Below are 27,806 nucleotides of genomic sequence, written 5' to 3'. Positions count from 1 at the left end.
GTCTACAGAGAGAGTTCCTGGACAACCAGGGCTACGCAGAGAAACCCTGTCTCAAAATTTTAATTTTAAAGAGGAAAGAAAAAAATCCATACCAGATATGTAATATTTTTAAAAAAGATTTTATTTTATGTGTATGTGTGTGAACTACACACATCCCTCAGGGCAGAAGAAGGCTTTAGATTCTCTGGAACGGAAGTTACAGACAGTTGTGAACCACCTGTTGAAGGATTAAAAATTAATAATAAGCCGCCTAGCTACCCAAAAAGAAGAGGTAGGGTCTGTGAGAACATGAACTTTTCGCCCCTCCCTTGCTGTGCAATGGTTCCCGGAACATTCTTGCATGAAAGGTTTCCTGGAACAGCCACAATGACCCATAGCCTCCGGCCACAATGGTCCAATGGCCCTGTAAAATGTCACTACCCCTAATCACAATGTCACAAAGTCCTAAATTGTATGGGCAGTTTATGGTTTTGGAATTCCCCTCCTCCCTCCCTCTTGATCCCCCTGGTTTGTGGTTTTTTCCTTTATAAGCTCTGTGAAAATTCAGGTCGGGGTCGAACTCCTCTACTCCCTGTGTGGTGTATGAGTCTCGACCCCAGCATGCTGGCCTGAGCTCTCGTTTCATCTCGCCTACAATAAATCTTCCTCGTGTGATTGCAGCAGGTCGGTGTCTGTGTCCTACTGGGTGCGCGTCTTTCCCGAGACTTGAGTGGGGGGCTCCCTTCGGGGGTCTTTCATTTGGGGGCTCGTCCGGGATACGCGCGACCACCCAGGGGTCCTAGACCCACTTGGAGGTAAGATTCTCTGTTTTATCTCAGCGCTGTGTCTGGGTCTGTGTCTATGTTCTGTCTGGGAATCTGGTGCGATCGCTGTTTCGGTTTTGCGGACGCTCAGTGAGACCGCGCTCCAGGAAGGAGAGCGGGGTGGATAGGGATAGACGTGTCCAGGTACCCACCGTCCGTTCGCCCTGGGAGACGTCCCAGGAGGACAAGGGGGGACCAGGGACGCCTGGTGAACCCCATCTGATAGGTCCAGAGGAGACTTTACTCCTTGACGACCGGTTTGTTAGGCAAGGTCTGCGACCTGCCGATCAGTTTCAGTGCCTCTGGTCGACACGAAGTTGACGTCGGTTTTGTTTTCTTTTTTCTCTTTTGTTTGTGCTCGTGTGTGTGAGTGTGTGTGAATTAAGTCCTGTAGTCTGTTTTTCGGTACCGGTTTAAGGTCTTAGTGCACTGTCTGGGCAGATGAAGGATTCCTGCCCTGTGCACGAGAGTCTTAGTGCACTGTCTGGGCAGAAGAAGGTTTCCTGCCCTGTGCACGGGTGGAAGAAGGTTCCCCACCCCGAAATGGCGCCTGTGAGTAGATGAAGGATTCCTACTCCGAATAGTCTTTTTCTTTCTTTTTTTTCCTTTTTAGAAAGCGCACCGGGGGACGCCCCAATCGCGCAGGCTCTGGGACTCGTGAGAGACGTTCCACGAGTCAGCCTTTGTTGGGTCCTGGCTCTGGGACGCGTGAGAAACGTTCCTCGAGCCGAATTTTGTCGGGAGGACCCGGCAACGGACAGTCAAAAAGATCTGACTGTGACTTTGGAGGTCGAGTTCGGCTGCCTATTTAAGTATAGGCACGGACAAGTGTGCTTAGATGTGTTAGTGTCTGTTGTCTGTATTCTGTTTCTGTGTTTGGTATCCCGGAAGCAGCTAAGGTTAAGCTGCAGTTTGGGCCAGGTACTGAAGGTACCAGGCATCTGTGGAAATTGGTTATAGGATGCTTTGTCTTGGTCTTGTTTGTCTGGATTGTTTTCTGTGGTATTGTCCAGTGTTTTTTTTGACTTTTGTTTCGTGTTTGAATTTGGACTGACGACCGTGTTTAAAATCTTGGACTGACGACTGTGTTTGAAATCATGAAACTGTTTGCTTTGTTCGTCGAAGAGTTTTACTTGGTCCCCTTAACGCTTAGTGAGTAAGAAACTTAATTTTGTAGACCCCGCTCTAGTGGCAGTGTGTTGGTTGATAGCCAAAGTTAATTTTTAAAACATAGTGTTTTGGGGGTTGGGGATCTAGCTCAGTGGTAGAGCTCTTGCCTAGCAAGCGCAAGGCCCTGGGTTCGGTCCCCAGCTCTGAAAAAAGGAAAGAAAAACAAAACAAAAACATAGTGTTTTATCTGTGCTTATGCTCGCAGCCAGCTGTGATGAACTGGGAAAGATTTAAATTTTGCTTGGGAGCAAAGAATCTTAAAGGCAGAGTTTCAGCCCGTATGACACGTAGTGCATAACTGCCTAAAAGATCAAAAATGCTGTTAACAGGCTAAAAAAAAAAAAAAAAAAAAAAAAAGGGACAGGCTGTGTTAGAAATGCTACAGAAGAATAATCTAAAAAGGCTGAGAGCTAGGTGGGGCTATAAGGAAAACAAGAACAGGAAAGGAATTTCTGACATTTGCTCACAGAAGGAGAGTGCTCATTTAGAGAAGTTCTTTAAGGAAGCCTGCCTTATCTGCTGTCTTTATTCCAAGGGAGGAGTCAGTCTCCAGCACTAAATTACTTGGAGGTAGCCAAGGTCAGGATTAATGTTTTCTTTTCCATGGGCCTTTAAACCCAGTGAGACAGTTTGGTAAAGGGCTACTACTGAGGTCCTGATAGCCCCAGGTGAACTGGTTACAATTCTTTTATCAGCCCCCTGGCATCTAGCACCCAGGTTCTAACCATCTCTCCATCCTTTTGTTATTAGTTGTTACTAGAAGCCTAGTGTCATTTGGAGGCTGGTTCTCTTGAGAGGCAAAGCCATGGAGCTGACACTGACAATGGCCTTTTTGTTCCAAGAAAGGCCTCCTGGTTTAGCTGTGTGACTAAATGCTGTTTGCCCTCTTCGGTAGACTCTATTCTCAAGATTCTCTTGTTTTCTCACCATCCCATTTGATATGCTTGTTAGTAACTGTTACAGGTCTTCTTTACCACCGATGAAAGACGGAATCCTACTGGAGACCAGAAAAAATGTTCCAGACACGGATAGAAGGCCCTCACTTCTGCCTGCTCTCTTCAGACGCCTGAAGGTAGGGAGTGCCAGGTCTGCCCCCAGGCTCCAAGGGTCGGTCTCCTAGGGGCTGGAAAATGCCCCACCAATCTGGCTAAGATAAGGAAAAGATATGAAGAGAAAGTTACAGAAACTTGAAGGGTTAAGCTAAGTCGCTGAGAGAGTTATTGTAAGTTGATGCATGGTTCAGGGTCTGTGCAGAAAAGTGGACAGCACCTAATAGCTGTAGAAGAAGATGCAGAGAGACTGAAAAGAAAAAAAAGAAAGAAAGAAAGAAAGAGGTAAAGAGTGCAGGAAGCTAGGGAAGAAAAGAGACTAAAAGAAGAGGAAGCTAGAGAGCTAAAGAGAGATAAAAGACAAGAGAGGAACATATACTGGCCACAGTAGTTAGGGAACCTAGGAAGACAGTACCTGGCAACAGAAGAGAATTCCTGGCTAAAGATCAGTGTGCCTAATGCAAAGAAAAAAAAAAGACACTGGGTCAGGGACTGCCCCAGAAAGAACAAGAGGGGACACTGGAGAGCCTCTTGGTCCTAGAGTGCTGGCTATGTACAGAGATAGAAGGGAAGTGTGGATGCAGGGACCCAATGCTCTGTGCTCCTATGCCCCCCTCCAGTGGGCCAATATCCAAAGACCTTGGGTACAGGGGCCTACTGGCAACAAACAATACTTATGGACTGCCCGAAGAACAGTGGACCTTGGCGTGGGCCGGGTAACCCACTAGTTCATAGTCATCCCTGACTGCCCCTATCCCTTGCTCATGAGAAAATTGCTCTCCAAAATGGCTTGCGTGGGCTGAAATGGCTGGGTGAGGCCATGTGTATGCATATCTACAGACTGTGTATGCGGAGCTTAAGACCTGTCTCAGTGCACCAGTACCTGATGCTGGGAGACGAATGGCTTAGCGCTGTTCTACTTGGAACATATCACTCCTGCCAGCCGGGCACTAACAATTATCACCCAATCCAGGACTTAAACTGTGATAGAGTGGCTGATGTTCTGCCTTTGAATAGAGTGTCCCAAAAGATGGGACCACTGGTCAGCTGCCATGGACTAGATTCTCCACCGGTTGGGGACAATCTGGTCACCTTGCTGCCCAATCCGGACCTGGAGCCACCACAGCATGAGTGTCAAGTACTGGCAGAAGCCCATGGGTGGAGGAAAGACCTCTGCGACTGGCTGATTGACCCCTGCTGAAAGCCGAGGACCTTGTCCACAGACGGGAACAGTTCTCTTCATGAATGAAGGTCAGAGACAAGTGGGTGCTGCCATGGTGGACAACACAATGTCATCTGGGATGACTGAACCTCTACCCCCCCCCAGTACATCAGCACTGCAGATGCCTTTACCATCTCTTGGATGCCCTGGTGAAGCCAACAACTGTGAGTACTATTCATTGCTCAGGATATCAGGAGGGAAGAGATTCAGTGACATGGGGCAATAACGAAGCAGATAAAGTGGCTCGAAAAATGGTTATGCAGGAGCCCATCCTGGTTGCAGGCCTGCAAGAGACAGCCACTGGGAACTGGGATCGGACTAAGGGATGGCCTCACTTAGAAAAGGCCCAAATTGCTTAAAAGATAAAGGACAATGGCACATTGAGGGGAAAGCTATACTTCCCAGAGAACAAAGAAAAGACTCACTTTGCCAAATACAGAAATGGACTCAATTAGGAGATAAAAAGTTTGTCCAAGTAGTTAAGGTGTGTGTAATAGACTTTAAGATTTTAGCCAGAGAGACAGTAGAAAGTATAAGGTATGTCAATAAGTGAATGCTTAGCAAGCAAACAGGGCAAAGAGACCTAGAGAGTTTGGTGAAAAGTCGAAGTGAACTTCACTGAGATAAAACCAGAAAAATATAATCACAAGTATCTCCTAGTGCTTGTAGATACTTTTTCAGGAATAGATAGAAGCTTTCCTCACCAAACAAGAGACGGCCTCTGCAATCATCAAGAAGATACTGGAAGAAATCTTCCTCCGATTTGGAATGCCCAAGGTAATCTGGTCAGACAACTGGCCCTACTTTCGTTGCCAAGGTAAGCCAGGGTGTGGCCAAGTATTTAGAGGTCAATTGGAAATTACATTGTATTTACAGACCTCAAAGTTCAGGACAGGTAGGGTAAATAAATAGAACTCTGAGACCCTGACCAAATTAACCATGGAGACTGGCACAGACTAGGTGACACTCCTTCCCTCTTGCTCTCTTCAGAGCAAGAAATACCCCTTCCAGATTCAGCCTTACCCCCTTTGAGATCTTATATGGGGCCTCAGCCCCCCTGACTGTATTAGATGATGTTACTGAACCAACATGTCATAGTGCCATAGTAATAATGATTTGTGTGCCAGGCTAAAAGACCTACAGGTGATACAGAAAGAAATCTGCTCACAGCTGACAGCAGCCTATGCCCCGGAGACCCCTGAGACATCCCATCAGTTCCAGGTTGCAGCTACACTGAGTCCAGACACTCGAGCCTCGCTGGAAAGGACCGTACCTGGTGCTGCTGACCACCCTGACAGCTGTCAATTCTCAGCCCTCACCAGCCGTGTACTAGCTGTTGGGGCTGAGAGCTGGGACCTAGAGGGAAATTCAGTCATGTTTGTCCTGGGTTCTATCAAGATAGGTGTGGGATAGGCTTGATTTCCATTACAAATGATGTAACATTGCATATGTTAGTACTCTTAACACTTCTTGGGACTGTGCCTCAGGGATCACAGTCCGTATAAGCTTAGAAGTTCTAAAAGCTAGTCATGACCTTGGTGGATAGGCTTGGATAGTGTCCAGGTTAGAATCCTCATGTTAAGACTACAATACCAAGCTGTTATGCTAGATGAAGCTGAGTTCTCCATGAAGTTCTAGGATTAGAACTATTAACAAAAAGAAGAAGTGGGGAATGAAGGATTAAAAATTAATAATAAGCCGCCTAGCTACCCAAAAAGAAGAGGTAGGGTCTGTGAGAACATGAACTTTTCGCCCCTCCCTTGCTGTGCAATGGTTCCCGGAACATTCTTGCATGAAAGGTTTCCTGGAACAGCCACAATGACCCATAGCCTCCGGCCACAATGGTCCAATGGCCCTGTAAAATGTCACTACCCCTAATCACAATGTCACAAAGTCCTAAATTGTATGGGCAGTTTATGGTTTTGGAATTCCCCTCCTCCCTCCCTCTTGATCCCCCTGGTTTGTGGTTTTTTCCTTTATAAGCTCTGTGAAAATTCAGGTCGGGGTCGAACTCCTCTACTCCCTGTGTGGTGTATGAGTCTCGACCCCAGCATGCTGGCCTGAGCTCTCGTTTCATCTCGCCTACAATAAATCTTCCTCGTGTGATTGCAGCAGGTCGGTGTCTGTGTCCTACTGGGTGCGCGTCTTTCCCGAGACTTGAGTGGGGGGCTCCCTTCGGGGGTCTTTCACTGTGTTGTGTCTGCCAGGGTGTAAGGGCCCTAAGTCACTGAGCCATCTCTCCAGCCTGAGTTGTCATGTTACTAAAACTGAAGTCCCAAAGCTGGGAGTGTTGATGAATGCCTCTAATGGATGCTAAGAGGACCGATCAGGAATTGAAGCCCAATGCTGGCTGCCTAGCAAGCGTGAGTGAGCCAAGACATCTAAGTGTCGGCGCCAGCACTGACACGGTACCGAGAATCGGGCGAAAGCCTGCGGGATGAAAGAAGCACACACACACAGGTTATTCGTGTCAAGCCAGAAGAGGAAGAGAGCTTCTGGTTTCTTTATTGACCAAACTATATATCCAAAGTACAGCGCTTAGCAGGTATCTGCCAAGCACAGTGGGGAACCCTGGCTGAGACTTCGGTAACAAAGGACCAACTTTGTGACCTGAATAAATTAGGAAAATAACCAGGAAGGCCAACCTAATTCTTTGACTCAGGTGAGAAGTACCTGCTCAGACTGCTCCCAGTAGGGGACAAAAAGCTTCCACATGCAAAGGCAGGGCTCAGCAGGGGTCAAACCTTGCTGGAGACCCAGAAGGGTCTTGTTCTGGCTGAAAACATTCCGTGAATGCAAACTTTTTGTGTAGGGAGAGGCTTTTGATCCTACAATCTAAGACTAAGTAAGGCCAGACAGTGACAAGGCAACCAGGCCCAAATCCAATACGGGTCCCACACCTAAGACCCTGGCTCAATGCTGATCCCCGCCCCCACCACCGAGTTTCACATAGAACTAATCTGTTGTAAATTATGGACACTTCTGCTAGGTGGTGACTTAAACCTGTACTTGTGATGCCACATAAATTAAAAATTCACATATAAAATTTAAATATAGGCCCAGCCGTAGCTTTCTTAGGAAAAGTATTTCAAGAGGTCAGCAGCACCCCTTTGAACACACCAACGGGTAGAACATTCCCAGAGTCTTGTTTTCCCAGGTAGTCATCTTTGTCAAATGAAAATAGATAAAGTTCTGTGCAGATTTTTTCTGGATATCTATACTGGTTTTAAAATTTTTTAAATTTGTGGCAGAACCCCCAAAACAAGGCTTGGTATCCATGATACTAGGAGCCATCCAGTCATGCTCCTGATTTCAAGGAAATGACTTGGCATGCTGTTCATGATCGACTAAAGTGGATTTCCTCTGGATCCATTTCACACAGTTCCTAAAGAATCCTTTTGTCAGAGATTCCGATTCGATGTTGTCAGTGTCATCTGGCACTTGGACGTGTTTTTCTCCTCGAATGTGTTAATGTACTCTGTGCTGCAGCCATTCAAACAGTGTGGTATCGGTGCAGAAATGAGGAAGAGGACCATTGGGACAACATAGAAGGATCTCCAAAGCTGTGGCCCGTGGCGTATGACAAAGACTCCTCTGTAGTGCGGCTGGAAAGTCGTCATCTTTTTTCTGTATGAATGTTTACATACATGAGTACTAATGTTTGTGCACCGCATGCATGCCTGGCGTGTGCTTGGCAACAGATCTCTGGAACTGGAGTTACAGACAGTTAGGAGCCTCCATGGGTGCTCGAAATCATACCTGGGTCCCCTGCAAGAGTATCGGGTGCCCCTAACTGCGGAGCAAGCTCTCCAGCACCTTCCCTCCCTTTTGTGAGGCAGGTCTCTCAGTGTAATTTTTGACCACCCTGGAACTCACTATGTAGGCTGGCTTGGAACTTGAACTCACTGAGGTCCACAAGCCTCCGTCTCCAGAGTAGTGGGATTAAAGGCAGTCTTGTCAGTAAGAATGAAAGGAAAATTATACAGATTTGAGGTTTAAAAATATGAAGTTAAAAGAGTAAGTTTTAAATTCAGACTCAGGGCTAAACACCGTGAAAAGCAAGTCCAGGCAGCCCCGCCCTGCCGCTAGAACTAACAGACCATAAAAGGAAAGGAATGCAGAACAGACCAGGAGTACCGGATCTGACTCACAGGCCACCTGGCAGGAAGAGATAAGCCCCCAGCCCCCGACATCCAGGACGCCCCAAACCTGCCAATGTGTGTAGCTATACCTTATTACCTCATCATGTGAAATAGCCAATCATATGTGAACATGTCTATGTGCCTCGTTTGAATCCACCAGTCCCCGTAACTATGCATCTGCTTCTGTACGCCCGCTTCTGCTTCCCCAATCCCTATAAAAGCCCCATGCTGGAGCTGCTGGGCGCGCAAGTCCTCCGAAGAGACTGTGTGCCCGCAGGTACCTGTGTTTTCCAATAAACCCTCTTGCTGATTGCATCCGAGTGGACTCGGCTCGGTCATTGGGCGCTTGGGACTCCTCCTGAGGGAAAGGTCCTCTCCGGGGGTCTTTCAAGAAGTGTTGGGCAGCATAAGTCACAGTCTATATAGATCAAAAGTTAAGAGTCTTTTTCAATAATTGGGAGAGGTCACTCGCAGGTCTATACACTATATAAAAAACAATTCCAGGTAGCTTAGTGATGTAGACACAACAGAGAGATGCATAGAAGAACGTTGTAGGGGAAGTACCGTGATTGAACGCAGGCTTCACACTCATTAGACAAGTGTTCTACTACTTAATAAATTAATTTAATTAATAATTAATCATACACATTCATTCTATCAATTCTGTTCCTCTAGATAACCCTGATTGATACCCTTGAACCCACTCTGAACACCCAGACTGGTCTTGTGATAGGTCTCAAACGTGAGACAAACTGAGGTGCCTGCTTAACATTTCTTTAAAAAAAAAAAAAAGATTTAATTTATTTACTGTATATGAGTGCACTGTAGCTGTCTCAGACACACCAGAAGAGGGCATCAGATCCCATTACAGATGGCTGTGAGCCACCATGTGGTTGCTGGGAATTGAACTCAGGACCTCTGGAAGAGCAGTCAATGCTCTTAACCGCTGAGCCATCTCTCCACCCTGCCTGTTAACATTTCAAAGTAGATGCTGGCCATCAGCTTCTATCAGCATCCCAGCACCTATTACAGAGACATCGTGACTAACATAGTTTACCCACTCTACCCCAAACTCTCCAGCCCAGGACTGGGCTTCCCTTCTCCCAGCTTCTCTGATTCCTACATAGCCCTGTCATTTTAGCTACATGGTCTTTTTACACTTCTTGGCCACTGCTCTTGGCCTCTTGGCTTCTAACTTGTCCTCCTCCCTTCCTCCCCTCCTCACATGGACTGGTTCGGTCTGCCAGTCATGTTCACTGTGGTCGCTTTCGGGTGCCTCTGCCTGTGCTCTCCCTTAAACCTCGATCCCTTAGGAGCAGTCATGTTCTCCTTTTATTCCTATTTTTTCATTCATCTTGAATTTGCGGTCTGCATGCCTCAGTCTCCTGGCCCGGACACAAAGATGTCAGAGCAATGGTTCTCAACCTTCCTAATGCTACCACCCATTAATACAGTTCCTCATGTTGTGGTGATCCACAAACCATATAATTATTTCAGTGCTGCTTCATAACTGTAATTTTGCACCGTTAGGAATCCTAATGTAAGTGTCTGTGTTTTCTGATGGTCTTAGGTGGTCCCTGTGAAAAGGTCGTTTGCCCCCCAAGGGGGATCTTTTTTTTTTTTTTTTGGGGGGTTCTTTTTTTCGGAGCTAGGGACCGAACCCAGGGCCTTGCGCTTCCTAGGTAAGCGCTCTACCACTGAGCTAAATCCCCAGCCCCCCCAAGGGGAATCTTAACCTACAGGTTGAGAACCACTGTGATAGAAAAAAACAGAATTATCTCCCCAGTCTTGGAGGCCTTGGTTTCATCTCCAGTTTGCAAAACAAAACCTAAGGACAATACCAACGATTAGAGCAATACATACAACGGCAGGAAGGGACAGTGGGGGAGACGGAAAAGCAAAGGAAGAAATCTAGGACTCCAAGGAGCCTGAGCAACTTTCCCTGTGTAGATGTGCTGCACCCGTAGAAGACATTTCTTACTGAGTGCCCTGATCATGCCTACACTTTCGCTGGGGGTACCCACTGTGTGCTTATCTCACACATTAAGCGTGTGATAATGTGATGACGGGTAATCTCAGCCCTGGTAGGGCGACAACACAACCCCCAGCCCAGTGAGCTACGTTTGGGGTCAGAGGGCAGCAGTAAATCCTAGCCCTTCCAGCTGGCCCAAGATGACACCCAGAGGCCTCCAGCCCCTCACAGCCCGGACCACGCTTGCGCACTCCGCTGCGGCGGACCAGTTTCTCCCACCATGGACTACATTTCCCACATGCCTCCGCGCGGCCTTCTTCCGGCTGCCTAGCGCCCGTCTGTTCCAAGAGGTGAGTCGGTCACTTGCATTGAGGAAATGGGCGCGGGGTTGGCATTCAGTTGGTTTGAGAGACTTGGAGTCCGTGGCGCTGAGTGGACACCGCGTGCCCCGTCGCGTCCTCGTCTTCCTGCTGCAGTGCCCAGAAGCCCAGCATGGCTGAGTTTGTGTGAACCCCAGAGTGAGGGCACCGCAGCTGCCATGGCAGGGCGGCTTTGTCCTCTCTCCCTCCCCGCCAGGCAGCCCCGGTGGACGGTGGCCATCGCCTCTCAGGCCTGACCCTCCGGTGGTGGCAAGTGTCTGCTCCATCCGCGGCGCTCCATTTCCAGTGGGTTAAGTGTGTGGAAGTGCTGAAGTGACTGGTTGCGGGGGGGGGGGGGTGTCCCTAGGTCACCAAGCTTGCACCTTTCCGATTCGTTCTTTTTCCCCAATCTTGTTGATTTTATGGAAGGCGAGGGAATAAATGCAGTAAATGCAGGAAACGATTGTTGTTGCATACATAGAGACCCAACATTACCGTGGGAAAAAAAATTAGCCAAGTTACTTTCTTTCTCGTCCTATGAAGTGCAATCCTTATTTTTCCCAGGCGTGGAGACATTTGCCCCTCATTACTGTGAAAGTGAAAATGAACTTAACCTGGAAAGAAGCAACGAGTTTGGTGTTAACTAGGCCAGGGTAGAAGAGACAGATTAATACATATTAATAGAAGCCATCGCTCAGAGATTATGTCTTGTTAAATGAAGGCCTCTGCCCTCTTCGTGCGGTTACAAATTTCTTTTTTCTTTTTTATCTTTTTTATGTGTATCTCTGTGTACACATACCGCCAGAAGCCAGGAAAAGGCATCTACTTCCCAGGAACTGGAGCTACAGAAGGTTGTGAAGCACCATGTGGGTTCTGGGAATCAAACTTGCACCCTCTGGAAGAACAGCCACTGTTTCTAATGGCTGAGCTATCTCCAGCCTCACAGGTTTTTAATTTAAAAATTTTTTTAATTTTCATTTTTTTCTGTATATGGGTGTTTTTGTTTGCTTTTATTTACATGTGTAACTGTGCTGAGTGTGACTGTGCCTGAGGAGGCCAGAGGAGCCCTGAGGAGGGCATCTGATTGTCTGGAACTGGAGTTGCAGCAGCCATGTAGGTGCTGGGAGTGACCTGGGTCCCCTGCAAGAGCAGCCATTGCCCGTACCTGCTGACCCATCTCTGCATTCCAGGCTGCAGCTTTCTTACCCACGAGGCTTTGCTAGTTTGTTTTTAATTACTGTGAAAGATTCATTTGCTAAGCCACTCTTCTTTTTTTTTTTTTAAGAATTATTTATTTATTTTATATATGCAAGTACACTTTTGCTGTCTTCAGACACACCAGAAGAGGGCATCAGATCCCATTACAGATGGTTGTAAGCCACCATGTGGGTGCTGGGAATTAAACTCAGGATCTCTGGAAGAGCAGCCAGTTCTCCTAACCGCTGAGCCATCTCTCCAGCCCCTAAACCACCCTTCTTACCAGAATAGCATGTTTTGTTTTTGTTTTAAACAATTTGTACTCATACCGACCAGAAATTCACTGTAACCAACGGGACCTCAAATTTGTGGGTGATCCTCCTGCCTCAGCCTCCAGGCTGCAATGTGCGCCACTGTGCCCAACCAGGATAGCATTTAAGGTTCTATTAATCTCTGTCTCTTCTAATCGAATCTCAACAACAACAGCCAGTTCCAAACCCCTCAGCTGCCAAGCCTCTTCAGAGCTGTGTGCCTCGGGGCTAGGAGTGAGAGACAATGCTGACCGTGACCTGTGACTCAGCCATGCTGGATCTTTGTCAAACAGCTGTGCCGACTTCGTGGCGTTCCCATTTGATATGGCTGTGCCAGCCAGATAAAGCTGGCCAGCTTCTCTTTAGCTTTGCTTGTGGACCGTCTAAACACAATTGAAAAAACACAGCTCTCAAGCAGAATCCATTTTCGATCCTTGGGTGAATAACTACCGGAAAGGAAGAATTTGTCAAGACTCTAACCCCATTAGTCACTGAGGCAGAAGGCCAAAGCACCTGGTTAAGAGGTCACTTTGGGGGTTGGGGATTTAGCTCAGTGGTAGAGCGCTTGCCTAAGAAGCGCAAGGCCCTGGGTTCGGTCCCCAGCTCCGAAAAAAAGAACCAAAAAAAAAAAAAAAAGAGGTCACTTTGGGCGTTAAAGCTTGAGATTAACTGGCAAAAGCCCATGTCCTACTACAAACTCTCGGTTGATGCGCTGCAGATGGGAAGGGCCCAGGAGCATCTAGAACATGGTGGAAGAGATACAGGTGAAAGTGAGCTCCCCACTCCCCCACAAACCTCAAAGTAAACCTTCAATATCATCCTTTCCTCAGAAAGTGTTCAAAATTGAAGATGGGGAGGAAGAGAAGGAAGACAAGCCTCTCTCTCCCCGTGAGAAGACTTGGAAGAAGAGGCCCAAAAAACATCACAATCCACTTTGGCCTCCTTTAACCTCCAAGACCCCATCCCAGCTTACCAAGCCTAAGGAAGGAAGACTGTTGCTGCCACTTCAGTGGGATGTAAGAGAGCGCCTAGGCAAGCCCATCAGTTTCGAGAGCAGCTTGGATATTTCCCGGTCTTCTTTAATGATGAATGGAATGAGGAGCCCTCATGAGAGCCCCTGCCTTATAAATTCCTCAAGGAACTTAAACAGCCCACTGCAGTTCTGCCCCTGCCTCTCCTTATATAGGTGATGGGTGACCCCCTGTGATGGTCATGTTTATCTGGAGGGAACATTTTTTTTATAGAAAGCAGAATGTGTGGGTTGGGGATTTAGCTCAGTGGTAGAGCGCTTGCCTAGCAAGCGCACGGCCCTGGGTTTGGTCCCCAGCTCCGAAAAAAAGAAAAAAGAAAAAAGAAAAAAAAAAAAAAAAGAAAGAAAGCAGAATGTGAGGAATGGACAAAAAAAATAAATAAATAAAAAATAAAAAAAGGTTGCTTCTCAAAAAGTTGCCAAAAAGGTAGCAAGCATGTCCCTGGATATGCTAATGGGATCTGGGGCCTGGTTTTTGGTATGCGATCAGTTACATCTTAACCAGGAGGCTCTCAGTGCTCAACTGTTGCTGTAGCTGCATGGAGGAGGCTCCCCTCTGCGGATGATAAAACCACAGGGTTAGTTAGTATCATGCAGAAGGCTGAGGAAGCTTTGGGAGCCTGCTTGTCCTGATCGATGGAACATAAGATGGTCGCACAAGACGAAGCTGCACAGATTACAGTTAAGCAAATGGCCCTGGAGAACCATGAACCCTGCTTGGCAGACATTGTGGAGACCAGTTAGGAAAACAGCAGACCATGTGCGGAGGTCAGCCCCTCCTATTCACAGGGAGTAGCTATTCATGTGTGGAGCACCCCCCCCCATTTGTAGGGAGTAGCTATCCATGTGTTGAGGACGGACACACACACACACACACTGGCAGGGAGTAGCTATTACAACTGCTCCAAGGAAACAGCCCACTACTCAATTTTTTAAGAATCAAGAAAATAGGGCTGGAGAGATGGCTCAGCGGTTAAGAGCACCTGACTGCTCTTCCAGAGGTCCTGAGTTCAAATCCCAGCAACCACACGGTGGCTCACAACCATCTGTAATGAGATCCGATGCCCTCTTCTGGTGTGTCTGAAGACAGCGACAGTGTACTTATATATAATAAATAAATAAATCTTTAAAAAAAAAAGAATCAAGAAAATAATTGGGGGAAAAGAAACAAGGCTTGCTTTGCATGTGGATAACCTGGCTGTAGGGACTATTTCCAAAATAAAGGGAAAAGATTTTCTGCTACAGGGACATCTCCAGGCTCTAGCAGAATGCCACAGGCAATCACAACTCACACTAATGTGTCAAAAAACAGCACGCCCTTGTTGTCAAAAGGGTTTTCCCTGAGAAAGCTACTGCTGTTCAAGATACCATGAGAATGGAGTATTGCTCCCTCCTGTCAGAGCTCAGGGAGAAACACCTTGTACAGGAGAGAATGAGGTGATGTCTCAGCCCTCCGCCAACACCAAATACATCCAGTGACTCTTGCCGTTCGTCTCCTCTCTACAGATTTAAGTCAGCCATGTCGTGGTATCAATGGAAAGTTGTGCAAGGTATAAAAAGTAGTCCTACCTTTTGTGAAAAGTTTGTGGCTATGACTTTACAAACGTTAGAGATAAGCACTCAGGCCTATTTGGTTCATCGTGTGGATGGCATCCTCTTTCCCCACTCGGACAGAGCCTACCTACAGGAAGTATTACAGCGGCTGATTTCTCAGTGGTCTGCCCATAGGCTTAAGGTGGCTCCAGACAAAACACAGTGTGACAGCCTTTTAATTATTTGGGTCCTGTTTTAAGGACACAGACAGTGACCCACCAGCCTTTAGCATTAAGACTAGATAAGCTCATAATGTTAAATGATCCTCCAAAAGTTTCAGGAGATATAAATTGAATTCTCCCTTTCTTAAAAATCACTACTGTTGAACTTAAGCCCCTATTTGACATGTTAAGATGAGATTGTCACCCACGCTCTCCCAGAACATTGACCAAAGGAGCAAGACAAGCCTTACAGTTAGTACAATGGAGATATCTAGCCAACAGCTAGAGAGACGCATTTCTATATATACAGCATCGGAGCCTGGTCATAGTACCCCATTCCTACTGGATGTCTCCAACAGAATGGGCCACTTGAATGGATCCATCTGCCAGTTACAGCTAAGAAAGTTATAGCCTCATACCCTTCTTATTGCTTCTCTGGTTCTTAAGAACTCAGAGCAAAGAGATTTGGGGGCAGGATGTTTTTAGGATTATAATACCCCATAGTGTAGAACGATTAAGTCACCTTCGTACATATGGTGACTCATATGGTTTCTAGGGAGAGGTCTGTGGTAACAAGAGAGGAAGTTTAAAGTTTTCAGAGTGTGAGCTTGTTGGAAGCCACTGATTTAGGTCTTAGAGGAGGCAGGCCAGTGTAGTGTGGGTTTTGGGGTGTGGACGGCCAAGGTTCTAAGCTCAGACCTCAGCATTGTACTGCTGTGTTTTCTCTCTTGTGCCGTGTATAATTCCCTCATGTCTGAGACGACGCCTACTGTACTGGATTGTTCTGAGCAAGTGAGGGCTCTGCATATGGAATAGTGTTTGCCTGCCTTGTCCAAAGCCTGAAATGCTCGTCTCAGCGCAACAGTGGCGACCCCACTAGGAAACAGACAAAGGTGTAAAGCCCACAGGTAGTACTCGACCATGGACGAAGGGTTCAACACAATGTTAGCTGTGATAACACATTCTGGCTTTGCTCATCTCCTAGGTCCAAAAATCATGAGTAATTTACCACATTGACTTTATCTACCTGTGTACTCTTTGGCTTTTAGATTATTGATGGTCAAGAATTGCCTGTTAGCTGGGCTTGGTGGCACATGTTTTAAGCTTATTTTATGTGAACAGTGTTTTGCCTGTACCCCACCCATGCCAGAGTCAGGTCTCCTAGGGCTGGAGTTGCAGATGGTTGTGACCCACTGGGTAGGTACTGGGAACTGAACCTGGGTCCTCCATGAAAGCAGGAGACCAGCAATGACTGCTGGGTTTCCTCAGACCTTTCTGTATAAACCTCTGGTTTGGGGGTGGGTTTGGGATTAGGGATGAATATAGTAATGAGAAGTGATTTGGAAGCAGGAACAACAGGGGAAAAAAACCTATCATTACGTAAATTAGTTTGAGAACTTCTAGGCACATCTGGATTCACGATTCTTTCTATTCCAGCTTTGCTTGTCTGAAACCCAGTTTTCTGTAAAGAAATACTGAAGAAGAGCCAACCGGTTCCTGCAGCTCTCACACTATGGCACGCGCTCAGGTAGGTTAAAGATTTTCTCCATTCCCCCAGACTGGCCTTGATGTTTGATCCTACTGTCTGCCTCCTGAGTGCCGGAACCACAAGGGTGCACTGCACACGTGGTGCCTATTTCCTCAGAACACTCGGTTTCCTAACAGTCGCTCCTTTCCTTGAACCTGCTGACCTACCGAGCTCTGTGAGCGCCTCCCCAGTTCTCAGAGACAGCCCATTGCTGTACACGCTGCCTCCAACCAAGGCTCAGCCTCCCCCATCTGCACATTGTTGCTTCTAGAGCCATGGGGATCGAGCCCCGGTAAAACCCATGAGAAAACCCCAGATGCGCTCTGCGGTCCCCTCTCAGTGTTTACCCGTGGGGCATCTTTTTGATTTAATAATTACAGGTTTTCTTTCAGAATGTTTTTTTTTTAAGATTTATTTATTTATTTTATATACAGCATTCTGCCTACATATGTGACTGCAGGCTAGAAGAGGGCACCAGATCCCATTACAGATGGTGGTGAGCCACCATGTGGTTGCTGGGAATTGAACTCAGGACCTCTGGAAGAGCAGTCAGTGATCTTAACTGCTGAGCCATCTCTCCAGCCCTCAGAATGTTTTATTCTCATTCTCATTCTTTCTCTCTCTCTCTCTCTCTCTCTCTCTCTCTCTCTCTCTGTGTGTGTGTGTGTGTGTGTGTGTGTGTGTGTGTGTGTGTGTGCACGCACATGTGCATGTGTATTGTGGTGCACATGTAGAGGTCAGAGGACACTGGTTTTCTGTCTTGAACTTTATGTGGGTCAAATCCAGGGATCAAATTCAGCTTTACCCACTGGGCCATCTGGCTAACCCTAATTTTTAGTACTCAAATTCCAGGGGAAACTTCTTTTCTCTTATTTATGTCCCCAGTACAGTGTGGCATTTTATCATCTTCATTTTTTAAGATGTGTGCATCTGCCTATGCACACGTGCATGGAGGCCAGAGGCTGAGGCTCGGTGTCTTTCTCAGATCGGGTTTCCACCTTATTTTTGAGACAGTTTCCCTGGTCATGGAGTTCAGTCATTTAGCTAAACGCGCCGGCCAGCAAGCCCCAGGAGTCTCTGTGTCCCTTCTCCAGTAGTTACAGGACCATGCCTGGCCTTGTACATGAGGGCTGGGAGTCCAAGCCCAGATCCTCATGCTTTACTGACTGGGCTGCCTCTCTAGTCCCCCAAATGGCACTTCAGCTGTCAAGTGCAAATTATAAATGTGTAGCTGAGTGAATCTTCATAAACCGAGCCGCCTTTGCTTCTAAGTCAAGAGAGGGATGGCCTAGCAAGCACTTCAGCTGTCCCCTCAGTCCCTTCCCATCCAGACACCCAGACAGTCTCTTCACTTTAAGCACCACAGATTTACTTTTCCTATATTTGAACTTATTTTTCTTTTTTTCCTTGTTTTTTTCTTTCTTCCCATCCCCTTTCCTTCCCAGACCCACCCCTACTTTCACCTCCTCTCTCTTCCCTTGTCCTTCTCTCCCCTCTGCTCCCTTCCCCTCTGTTCTCTTTGACAGGGTCTTACTGTGTAGCCCAAGCTGTTCTTGAACGTGCAATCCTCCTGTTTCCAGTTTAGACAAATACAGTGACTACCTAGCTTTAGTTTGTAACCATGAACTTTAAATGGAATGATTTAGCTCAGTACATTTAAAAAAAAAACTGTTCATGAGAGTCTAATTATATTCTATGTAGAATGCTAAGCCACCAGACCCCTGTGGCTGTCTTAAAGTGCATGTATCATTAATGTGAACATATAGAAAGACACTGGACACCCACCCCTGGCTTCCACATGTGCTGAGACCTTGAGCTGTCCGAGGCTTTACCATTAGATGGTTAGGTAGGGATGTAACTGAACGCTGACGTGATAAAAATCTAAACATCCATGTGAGAGTGGACATGGAGGTCCACACCTTTAATTCCAGCTCTCAGGAGACAGAGGCAGGAGGATCTCTGTGAGTTCGAGGCCAGCTTAGTCTGCATAGAGTTCCAAGCTAAGGCAGAGCTACAGACCCTGCCTGGAAAGTTAAAATTAAACGAATCATTAATTAGTATGTTGTCGTCTTGTTAGGGCCCATGGCCTAGCCGTGGGCTCCCTGCTTGTACCGGCTGTGCATCCTGTGGCCGGTCCACATGCCTTCCTTCCGAGCCTGCTCCACCACCTGCGGGTTACTTCCATCTCCCCCTCTTAAACCTAATAGGTTTCAGGACATTCATATGAGCCATTCGTATTTCCTGTGGGAACCGGTGACACCTAATCCTCTTTCAAAGTCTCTCCAAGGGTCTGTCAATGGCTTTTTACAATGGCTTTTCCTCCTAATACAGCTAGATTCCAATAATCAAGACTGGACTATTAATTTATCAAGCTTTAAGGGCACAACAACGGAACACTCAATTTTGTTTTTCTTTTTTTCCGGAGCTGGGGACCGAACCCAGGGCCTTGCGCTTGCTAGCAAGCGTTCTACCACTGAGCTAAATCCCCAACCTGGAACACTCTATTTTAATCCTCTAAGCTAATCTGGCTGCCTCCCAGTCAAAGTCCTCAAGATAATTGTATTTTAGTATAGATCTGGCTCTCTAGGCTCCAGGTGTTTTTTCATGTTCTCCTGGATTCTTTCTCCATGGCTAATCCCCACTTCCTTTCTCTCTCTGCTCCTTCCCTGGCTGGGAGGACGTCTAGCTGTATTGTCTCCCCTGAACAGTCATTGGCCAATCAGCTAGCTTTATTGACCATTCAGGGAATAATTGGGGAGCAATATTTATACAACATTGAGATAGGAGATTCTTAGACTAAGGATTGCAAGTAGATATGGGGGTTCAGAAGTCAGCATTTGAATAATATCAGGATAACCTTCATACAGTGCACAATAGCGTCATGCCTACATAGGGTCTTGTTCTCTTCCTTCCTGAGGGTGACCTTTTATGACCTTGCATGATGTGGGAAGCCTTCCCTGAGGCTATGAGTAGCCATTGTCAGTCTCAGCTGTGCCACATCAGCCTTTAGGTGGCAGACAGCGATGAGAACAGGAATATACACAAAAGACAAAGTCCCACGTCTGCCTTGGTCATGGTGCTACATCCCTACAGTCCCAGTGCTCAGAGAGTTGAAGCAGGAGGACCTCAAGTTTGAGACTAGCCTGAGTTCCATGGGAAGACCCTATCTCAAAAAGAAAAGGTGGATTTCTTCCCGAGAGAAGAACCCCTTAAGAAACCCTTGTGTGTTTTTATGGGATGTACTTGATTTGAGCAAGATTTCTCAACTTTGTGACCACTGACATTTTGAACCAGAAAAATATTATATAGCAGAGGATTATCTGTGCACAACAGGCCATGTGACAGTAGCTCAACAGGTCCCTGGAACACGCACACACCTTTCCCACTGTTGTGACAATCAGGTTGTATCCAAATATGCCTTTTTGGGAAACAAAATTGATCTTCGTTAAAAAACACTGTTGCTACTGAGCGTGGCGGCAATCTGACCCTTTGGGGACTGGAGGCAGGAGGATTACTGTAATTATGGCCTACATGGAGGATTTAAGGCCCACCTGAGTTTATCCCCTGGGTCTCATGTGGTGGAGAGAGAGCTGGTTCTGGTAAGTCGCCCTCTGATGGATACACATATAACCAGTAAATACATGGATGAGGAAGAAAGGAAGCCACTGTCCAGGGTGCTGCCCGCAGAATTTTCATGACATAACTGCAACTTAGAGAAGACGTTCCGTGAGACCCACTAGGCAGGGCAGGGAAGATGATAATAGTTACATGAGTTTTTTGAAATTGTGCCAAGTTTACACATAATTGTCTGTCTGTCTGTCTGTTTCTTTGTTTTAGCTAGGGTCTTACTATGTAGCCATGACTGGCTGGCTTTGAAGTCACAGAGATCCTCCTGTTTCCGCCTTCCAAGTGCTCTCTCAAATATCTAAATGTTAGAAGGGACATTAGACATATTTAATGTAGCCAAGATGAGATCAAGTTTCCAGCAAAATTTTAAACGTTAAAGAATTGATTGTGCCAGGGAACATGTTTGCAGTACAACCTGGCTTTGAAGTGCACCTGAGTCCCTGTGCCTTGGATATTTTGTAGTGTATTTGGAATGAGTTGTTTTTTTTTTTTGAAGAAAACTTTATCTATGTGTCTTCTTGATCTACGAAGCTGAATGCCGTGTTTCTGTACAATGTACAATGTACAATGGGAGCACATAGTGTGTATAGCAGATAACTGCTGTGCTGTTGGGTTCCTTTGTGGGTCTCATCATAGTCGTTTCCAAAGTGAATGAAAATCTAATCCTGGGCAGCAGATAGCTTGGATGGGGATCTGACGTGATATGGGGAGCTGGCTGTTGTGTGTTGTCCTCTGACCTGCGTGCATGTGCTGCGGGATGTGTGTATGTGCACACACATGGGAAATAAACTTGACTTATGTGCGAGTGCAGGACTGTATAGGAGCACATCACCACTCTGCTTCTGAGACACCGAGTCTCCTGCTGTCTCTGTCACAGTTACACTGTTCAGCCCATGCTGTTTGTGCCCTGTGGGCTCCCACTTCACAGCGTGGCAGTGTGGGCCTCCTTCAGTCTCCACTGTCTCCTTAAAAGTAATGAAAAAGGAATTTTCTCATGCAGTGCCACAAGTTTCTCCCCCCCAGGGGTTAGTGACGTTCAGGGATGTGGCTGTGGATTTCTCTCAGGAGGAGTGGGAATTCCTGGACCCTGCTCAGAAGAACCTGTACAGGGATGTGATGTGGGAGAACTACAGCAATTTTATCTCACTGGGTGAGTGTCTCTAGCCCGGGGGTTAGCTTTCTCTCCTGTGCTAACATACTTCATTTCTATTCCGTGTTCGGTAGACTGGAAATCGGTGTTTCCGTTTCACGCCTAGCCATTTTGGCCTGAGGAGCCCTTCTCACATTCTTCAGACTCTGCTTCCTTTGTGTCCATGTTTCCTTGGTATCTGGGATTGATACGGCAGAGGTATTTTCTACAAAAGCAGGTTTTATACCACATTTGCACCCAGAATCAGTGTAGACACTTCCCTCTTCCTTCTGATTTTGAAGGTAATGAATGTGGGCAGATGCAAACTTAAAACTCAAGGAGTTCTGGTTCAGTTCTGGGTAACAGACCTCTAGCAGTAGTGTGTGTGTGTGTCTGTGTCTGTGTGTCTGTGTGTCTGTGTGTATGTTTGTCCCTAGGTTCAATCCCCAGTACTGAAAAATTAGTTAAAAGTCCAAGTGAGCTGGAGAGATGGCTCAGTGGTTAAGAGCACTGGCTGATCCCCCAGAGGTCCTGAGTTCAAATCCCAGGAACCACATGGTGGCTCACAACCATCTGTAGTGAAATCTGATTCCCTCTTTCTGCATGTGTGACAAGAGTTCACTCATATACATAAAATAAATTTTTAAAAAAGTCTTAAGCATTTTGTATTTTCCAGTGGACAGATCTACTAGAAAGGATGTAACACTGCTTCTAGGAGCGTCTTACCCTCTCAGCCCAGTGAGCACAGTAAAGGTCAGAGGTAAAGCTCTGTGTCCTTTGTACTTAGTGACCAGCCACTGCTCTGAGTGTTGTGCAGTGGCTACAGCCTCACAGCTGCTCTGAGAGAGATGATATATCATTCCCACCGCAGATGAGAACACTCTGCACTAGAGCCTGAGGATATGACGTTGTGGGTCATATTTGTGCAGAGAGGAGGGCCTGAGTTCAAGTCCGCAGATGCACAGAACATGGGGCAGGAAGTGCATCTGTAGCCCCAGCACTGCTCTGGTGAGATATGGGGGAGAAACAGGAGGATCCATGGAGGCACTTAGGCCAGCCAGCCTGATAAACTCAGCAATGAACAAAGACACCCATTTCTAACCATGGAAAACTAGGACATGACCAAGCCCACTCAGACATCAGGGTCTCGAGGGAGGGAATGAGGATTAAAGAAAAAAGAGACAATTAGACACTATAACATGAATCCACCAGGTCCTGGTGTGGGTTTATTTTTCCTCAGTCTGCTTTTATATTGTTCTAGGAACATTCGAAGAATATGGTCAGTTCTAAGGCATAAACAAAGTAGTCAAGGAACAGAGAAGGCATCAGCAAAGGTCTTATGGTATCCAGGGATTTATCAGGATGATCGAGATCCTAAGCTACTTCCTTGTCCTAGCCCAGTGTCAGATTCTGGCCAATATCCTCGAAGCGAGACCAAGAGCCCTCCACATCTCTCCATTTTATTTCATAGACAAGACTGCATCTGCCTGAGGTTGTTCTGACAAGAACGTTCTCCTTACCCATCATTGAAAATGCATTGTCCAATGCAACGAATGTGTGTCTCAGGTTGGTCAGGCTCTGTGCAGAATCACACAGGCCGTTGACTGCCAGCCTGTTCAATTAGTGCCTCTGTCTGGGGACCGATTCTAAGTTTCAAGCCGTGTCCTCCGGCCACCAACATATTGATGTTGTTAAAGGCAAGCTTTATCAAAATGGGCGGGAATAAAAGTATTCCCAGGACAAGACGCGCCAACACAATAAAACTATGTTTGCCATTCCTGACGCTTGACCAAGATGCAATTTCTGACCTTAGGCCACAAATAATTCTATCAGCAGTATCCAGAGCATTAAAACTCAGCGAAGCAGCATTCATTTTCTCCCAATTACAGTGACTGTCATTGTAAGTTTTATAAGTGACACAAATCCATCCATTTAGCATGGTGTTGAGATGGCTTCTTACTCGTCATCTCTGAAGCTGCTCTCCATTTGGATAGTATCATAAAGAGCATCGTCCGTTGTTCCAAACACCTGTCTAAGTCTTCTGGAGTGCTCAGAGCACTGGTAACATTTTTGGCTAAGTGACTAACAAAAGTGGCTGTCTGTCTTCTCGCATCAAAGTGACTGCAGAACAGTGGTGCCAGCTATTAACGTAATCAAAGCTGTTATACGGGCATGATCAAACCCACTGCCCTCTTGCTTCTACTTAAAGCCCGATTCACTTCTTCCAGCATTTGTAAGCCTTTTTCAGAATACCAAGGTTCAGAATAATTTACAGGAATCAAGCAGACCTCACCCCTGCTTATCTAATGAAGCCCAACCTTTGACCCGGAGGAGCAGACAGCATTTCACCATTTTAAACAAGAACAACAAAAGAGACCATGTGGTTATGTGTATTAATATAAAGACACTACACCACAAAACTCAGCATCCATTCCTCATCCAAACAGGCAAACCAACCAATCCTAGCGGAGGCAGGAGATTGTGGGCGTGGCCTCTCTTGTTGGTCTTAAGTTTTTTTTCCTTTGTGTGTGTTGAGGAGAAAATGTTCATGTGTGAGGATGTGCATGTGTATGCACATGCATGTGAAGGCAGAGATCTGTGTATGATACCTTCCTCAGTGGTGTTGTCACTTTATTTTTTGAGACACAGCCACAGTGAACCTGGAACTCATTTACCGGCTAGAGTGGCATGTTAGGAAATCCCCAGGGTTCCTCATCTTCTGCCCGCCTGGTGCTGGGATTACAGAAACACACTGCCACCCTGGCTTCTTCCACGGGAGCTGGGGATATAAGCTCAGGCCTGCATGCCACATGGTCACTCAGCTGTGGTCTCAGCTCCTGGACGCCTTCCTCCATCCATCTGTTTGTCCTTTCCTCCAGTAGCCCAGAATTCCCAGAGACCCACCTGACCCTGTCTCCTGAGTACTGGGATTAAATGTACCACCAAACCTGGCCATGATTCTTTGTTTTCTTGGAGACACTGTCTCCAAATCCCAGGACATTGAACTTCTGATCCTCTTGCTTCCACCTCCCCACTGGGATTATTATAGTCAAGTACCACCACACATCCCTTGGCATCTGTCTGTCCGTCTGTCTGTCTGTCTATCTGTCTGTCTGTCTGTCTATGAGACTGACTCTCCTATGTTGCCCAGGCTGGCTTCTAACTCTTTGGGTCAAGTAGCGCTTCTCCCTTAGCCTCCCTGGAATCTGGGAAAATAAGCACACATCACACACAGTTCAGCTTTCCTTTTGGTTTTAGAGATGATCTTACTTTGTGGCTCAAGCTGTCCTGAGACTCTGTGTAGCCCATGCTGGCCTTAAATTGCAGCATCCCCCTGAGTGTTTGGATTGCAAATGTGAGCCTGCTTGGGCTCATTTTCACGTGTGTTGTCTCTGCATCTGAAACAGGGGCTTATTTTTTTGTTTCAATATTCATGAAGTAAGCTTTGGCCACAGTGAACACCTTTCCCCCCTTGGCAGAGCAGCTGGATGGCATCGTGAGTGTTTTGTGTGTAGTTGTGTGTCAACTCCTGCGCATTTTCCTGTAAACTTAATTATTTTTGGTGCAGGATTTTGTATGGGATATGGGTTTGGGATGCATATAGGTAGGCTTTTTTTTTTTCCAGAAATGCCAGTTTAGAGGAGATACAGTAAGCATTGCTTTAGGCCCTGCTGTCTGTCCATAGAATTTTTCTTCCCTCTAGAACAGAGAACAGTGTGTTTCTTTCTTGTTCTCTTTCAGATCTGGAGTCCAGATTCAAGACTGATACTTCATCTTTAGACAAGGACATTTGTGAAGTATATTCGGTACAGTGGGAGTTAATTGAGAAAATTAAAAACCTTAGCCCTCAGGTTTCTGGTCTCAGTGATGGTCAGGAACATAAACCCAAGACTGGGCTACAAAAGGAACCACAGGAGGGTTATTTTGGGCAGTTGAAAATTACCTCCAAAAAAGTCACGTACGAAAAGCACAGTTTTCTTTCCGAGTACCAGAGAGTTCAGAATGGAGAAAAGTTCTATGAGTGTAAAGAGTGTAGGAAGACCTTTATCCGCCGCTCAACACTCAGTCAACACTTGAGGATCCACACTGGCGAGAAACCTTACAAATGCAAGGAGTGCGGGCAACCCTTCCGACAGCGGGCGCACCTCATCCGACACCACAAACTTCATACCGGCGAGAAGCCCTATGAGTGTAAGGACTGTGGGAAGGCGTTTACGGTGCTCCAGGAGCTCACACAGCACCAGCGGCTTCACACTGGCGAGAAGCCCTATGAGTGCAAGGAGTGTGGGAAGGCCTTCCGGGTACATCAGCAGCTGGCTCGGCATCAGAGGATCCACACTGGGGAGAAACCCTACTCGTGCAAGGACTGCGGGAAGACCTTCAGACAGTGCACACACCTTACCCGACACCAGAGGCTTCACACTTCTGAGAAACTATACGAATGTAAGGAGTGTGGGAAAGCCTTCGTGTATGGCCCAGACCTGCGAGTGCATCAGAAGACCCACTTTGGCGAGAAGCCCTATGCATGTAAGGACTGTGGCAAGTCCTTCAGAATATGCCAACAGCTGACGGTCCACCAGAGCATTCACACTGGGGAGAAACCCTACGCGTGTAAGGAGTGCAGGAAGACCTTCAGACTGAGACAGCAGCTTGTTCGCCACCAGAGAGTCCATACCCACAAGAGACCCTATGAGTGTCTGGAATGCTGGAAGACCTTTAGCAGTTACTCCCAGCTGATTTCACATGAGAGCATTCACGTTGGCGAGAGACCCTATGGCTGTGAAGAGTGTGGCAAGGCCTTCCGGCTCCTCTCGCAGCTCACACAGCACCGGAGCATCCACACGGGCGAGAAGCCTTATGAGTGCCAGGAGTGTAGAAAGCCCTTCCGGCTTCTCTCACAGCTCACACAGCACCGGAGCATCCACACGGGCGAGAAGCCTCATGAGTGCAAGGAGTGCGGCAAGACTTTTAGACTTTATTCCTTTCTTTCTCAACACCAGAGGATCCACACTGGTGAGAAGCCCTACAAGTGCAAGGAGTGTAAGAAAGCCTTCCGACAACACTCACACCTCACCCAGCACCAGAAGATCCACAGTGGAACCTGACGAGCCTTCAGCTGTATCCCAAGTCGCAACATGTCAGGAAATCCATTTTGGGGAATAATTTATCTTGTGCGTGTAAGTCAGCATAACTAAGACTATGCTGCTTTAAAAGCCCTCCATCCTCACTTACGTTACATATCTTCAGCAAATTTCCATCCAAGAATATTTGATGAGTGTAGAGAAACATCTAGCCTCATCCGTTGTCATCCACGTCTAACCACCCTCTTCCAGTGCAACACTGAACAGGACCCTAAGCATTAATGCCTTGTTTTGCTCACTGTCAAAAATGGGTGATAATAGCAATCACACATACCATTTATTGTTATGTAACAAATCAATAGAAAATCAGTAGGTTGAATAATATATGTGTGTTGTCTAAAGTTTTCTATAGATCAAGTGGGGACCCAGGGTCCTCAACTTCTTTTTCTGTCCGGTGAGGGTCCATACCTCAAGCCCCACATTGGGTGCCACTTGCCCCCACCACCGGGGACCCAGTTATTCGTGGGAGTCGAGGGGGACCCATACCTGCAGGAGGAGCGAGACCAAGCAGTGTCCTTGTCAAGGTCTGTTTATTGAGAGGAATGTACAGCATTTAAAGCTCTGAAGCAGGAATTGAAGCAGGAACTGAAGCTTGGGGGGGGGGGTACTGGGAAGTGCCCAAGGACATAAGGTGAATCTCTAAACCACGAGATATCCTCCTTAGACAAGAGGGAGGCAACAGTCTTCTGGGAACCTGTTCTTTCTTTGAAAAGGTCAAGCCCTTCTCAGGAATCTGCTCAGGGCAGGGCTCTAGCTTTGCCTAGTCCGGCAGTCCGTCCCTGATATCCAGGAAAGCCTTAGTTGGGTCTTTGAGACTTCAGCGAAGGCTGGCTCTCCTCTGACAGGGAACAGGTTAGACACCTGAACACATTCCTTTAAGAGCTGATCCATTGGGATTCTCAGATTCTGGATGGCCATCAGCTGAAAGATAAATGAGGCTCCTGGCCGTATTGACTGTCCCAGGGTGGCTGCTGTTCTCATGAGATTGTACAAGCCAAGAAAGGTGGCTGCTGGCAGGGTGGAAGCCAGCTAGTCAGAGTAAGTGATCCTCTGTGCAGTCTGATCACGGGAAGAACATCCAGTCGTAATACCATGTCCTACTGGTTAAATATGGTAATCAGACCAGCTTACTCTCCAGAAGGTCTTGTGAAACTGGATACCATAGGAAGTAGGCCGTGAGTGAGGACCAGGTTAGAGCCCACCTGCCGTGCCGCACAGTCGCATGGATGACGTAGTTAACATGTGACCAGTGAGCAGTCATGGTAGCCTGTATCGCACTATAACGTCTGTAATTCTCACAGTCAGTATTGTCAATTCCTGCGAAAGGAAGATGAGCCCACGGACGTAATAAATACAGAAATGCCTCCTTTCA

At 46.9% G+C, this 27,806-nt stretch overlaps 1 protein-coding gene and 2 long non-coding RNA genes across 15 annotated transcripts; 2 read left to right on the top strand and 1 right to left on the bottom strand.

The window, feature by feature from the left end:
- Positions 1–103: 103 nt before the first annotated feature.
- Positions 104–11,024, bottom strand: LOC134483093 (uncharacterized). Of its 3 annotated transcripts, none has more exons than XR_015650551.1 (4): positions 10,661–11,024; positions 8,668–8,804; positions 6,435–6,525; positions 104–217 (listed from the first exon to the last, which is right to left on the bottom strand). It is a non-coding gene; the product is annotated as an uncharacterized LOC134483093 (long non-coding RNA). The 3 variants fall into 3 exon arrangements; XR_015650546.1 differs by lacking the exon at positions 10,661–11,024 and adding an exon at positions 10,324–10,599; XR_015650545.1 differs by lacking the exons at positions 104–217; positions 6,435–6,525; positions 10,661–11,024 and adding exons at positions 6,708–7,955; positions 8,121–8,197; positions 10,324–10,599.
- Positions 2,256–6,350, top strand: LOC148007318 (uncharacterized). Its single transcript, XR_015650524.1, has 2 exons — positions 2,256–3,045; positions 5,372–6,350. It is a non-coding gene; the product is annotated as an uncharacterized LOC148007318 (long non-coding RNA).
- Zfp14 (ZFP14 zinc finger protein) lies at positions 10,672–27,806 on the top strand. 11 transcript variants are annotated; one of them, XM_087581887.1, is made up of 6 exons: positions 10,672–10,987; positions 11,523–11,663; positions 14,762–14,805; positions 16,447–16,537; positions 21,188–21,314; positions 25,035–27,806. In XM_087581887.1, the coding sequence occupies exons 4-6, from the start codon at positions 16,523–16,525 to the stop codon at positions 26,396–26,398; spliced, it is 1,506 nt and encodes a 501-aa protein (XP_087438013.1). In that variant the 5' UTR covers positions 10,672–10,987; positions 11,523–11,663; positions 14,762–14,805; positions 16,447–16,522; the 3' UTR covers positions 26,399–27,806.

The sequence above is a fragment of the Rattus norvegicus genome, chromosome 1, assembly GCF_021556685.1.
Source record: "Rattus norvegicus strain SHRSP/BbbUtx chromosome 1, alternate assembly SHRSP_T2T, whole genome shotgun sequence".
NCBI lineage: Eukaryota > Metazoa > Chordata > Mammalia > Rodentia > Muridae > Rattus > Rattus norvegicus.
This window is presented reverse-complemented; position numbering and strand designations above follow the sequence as displayed.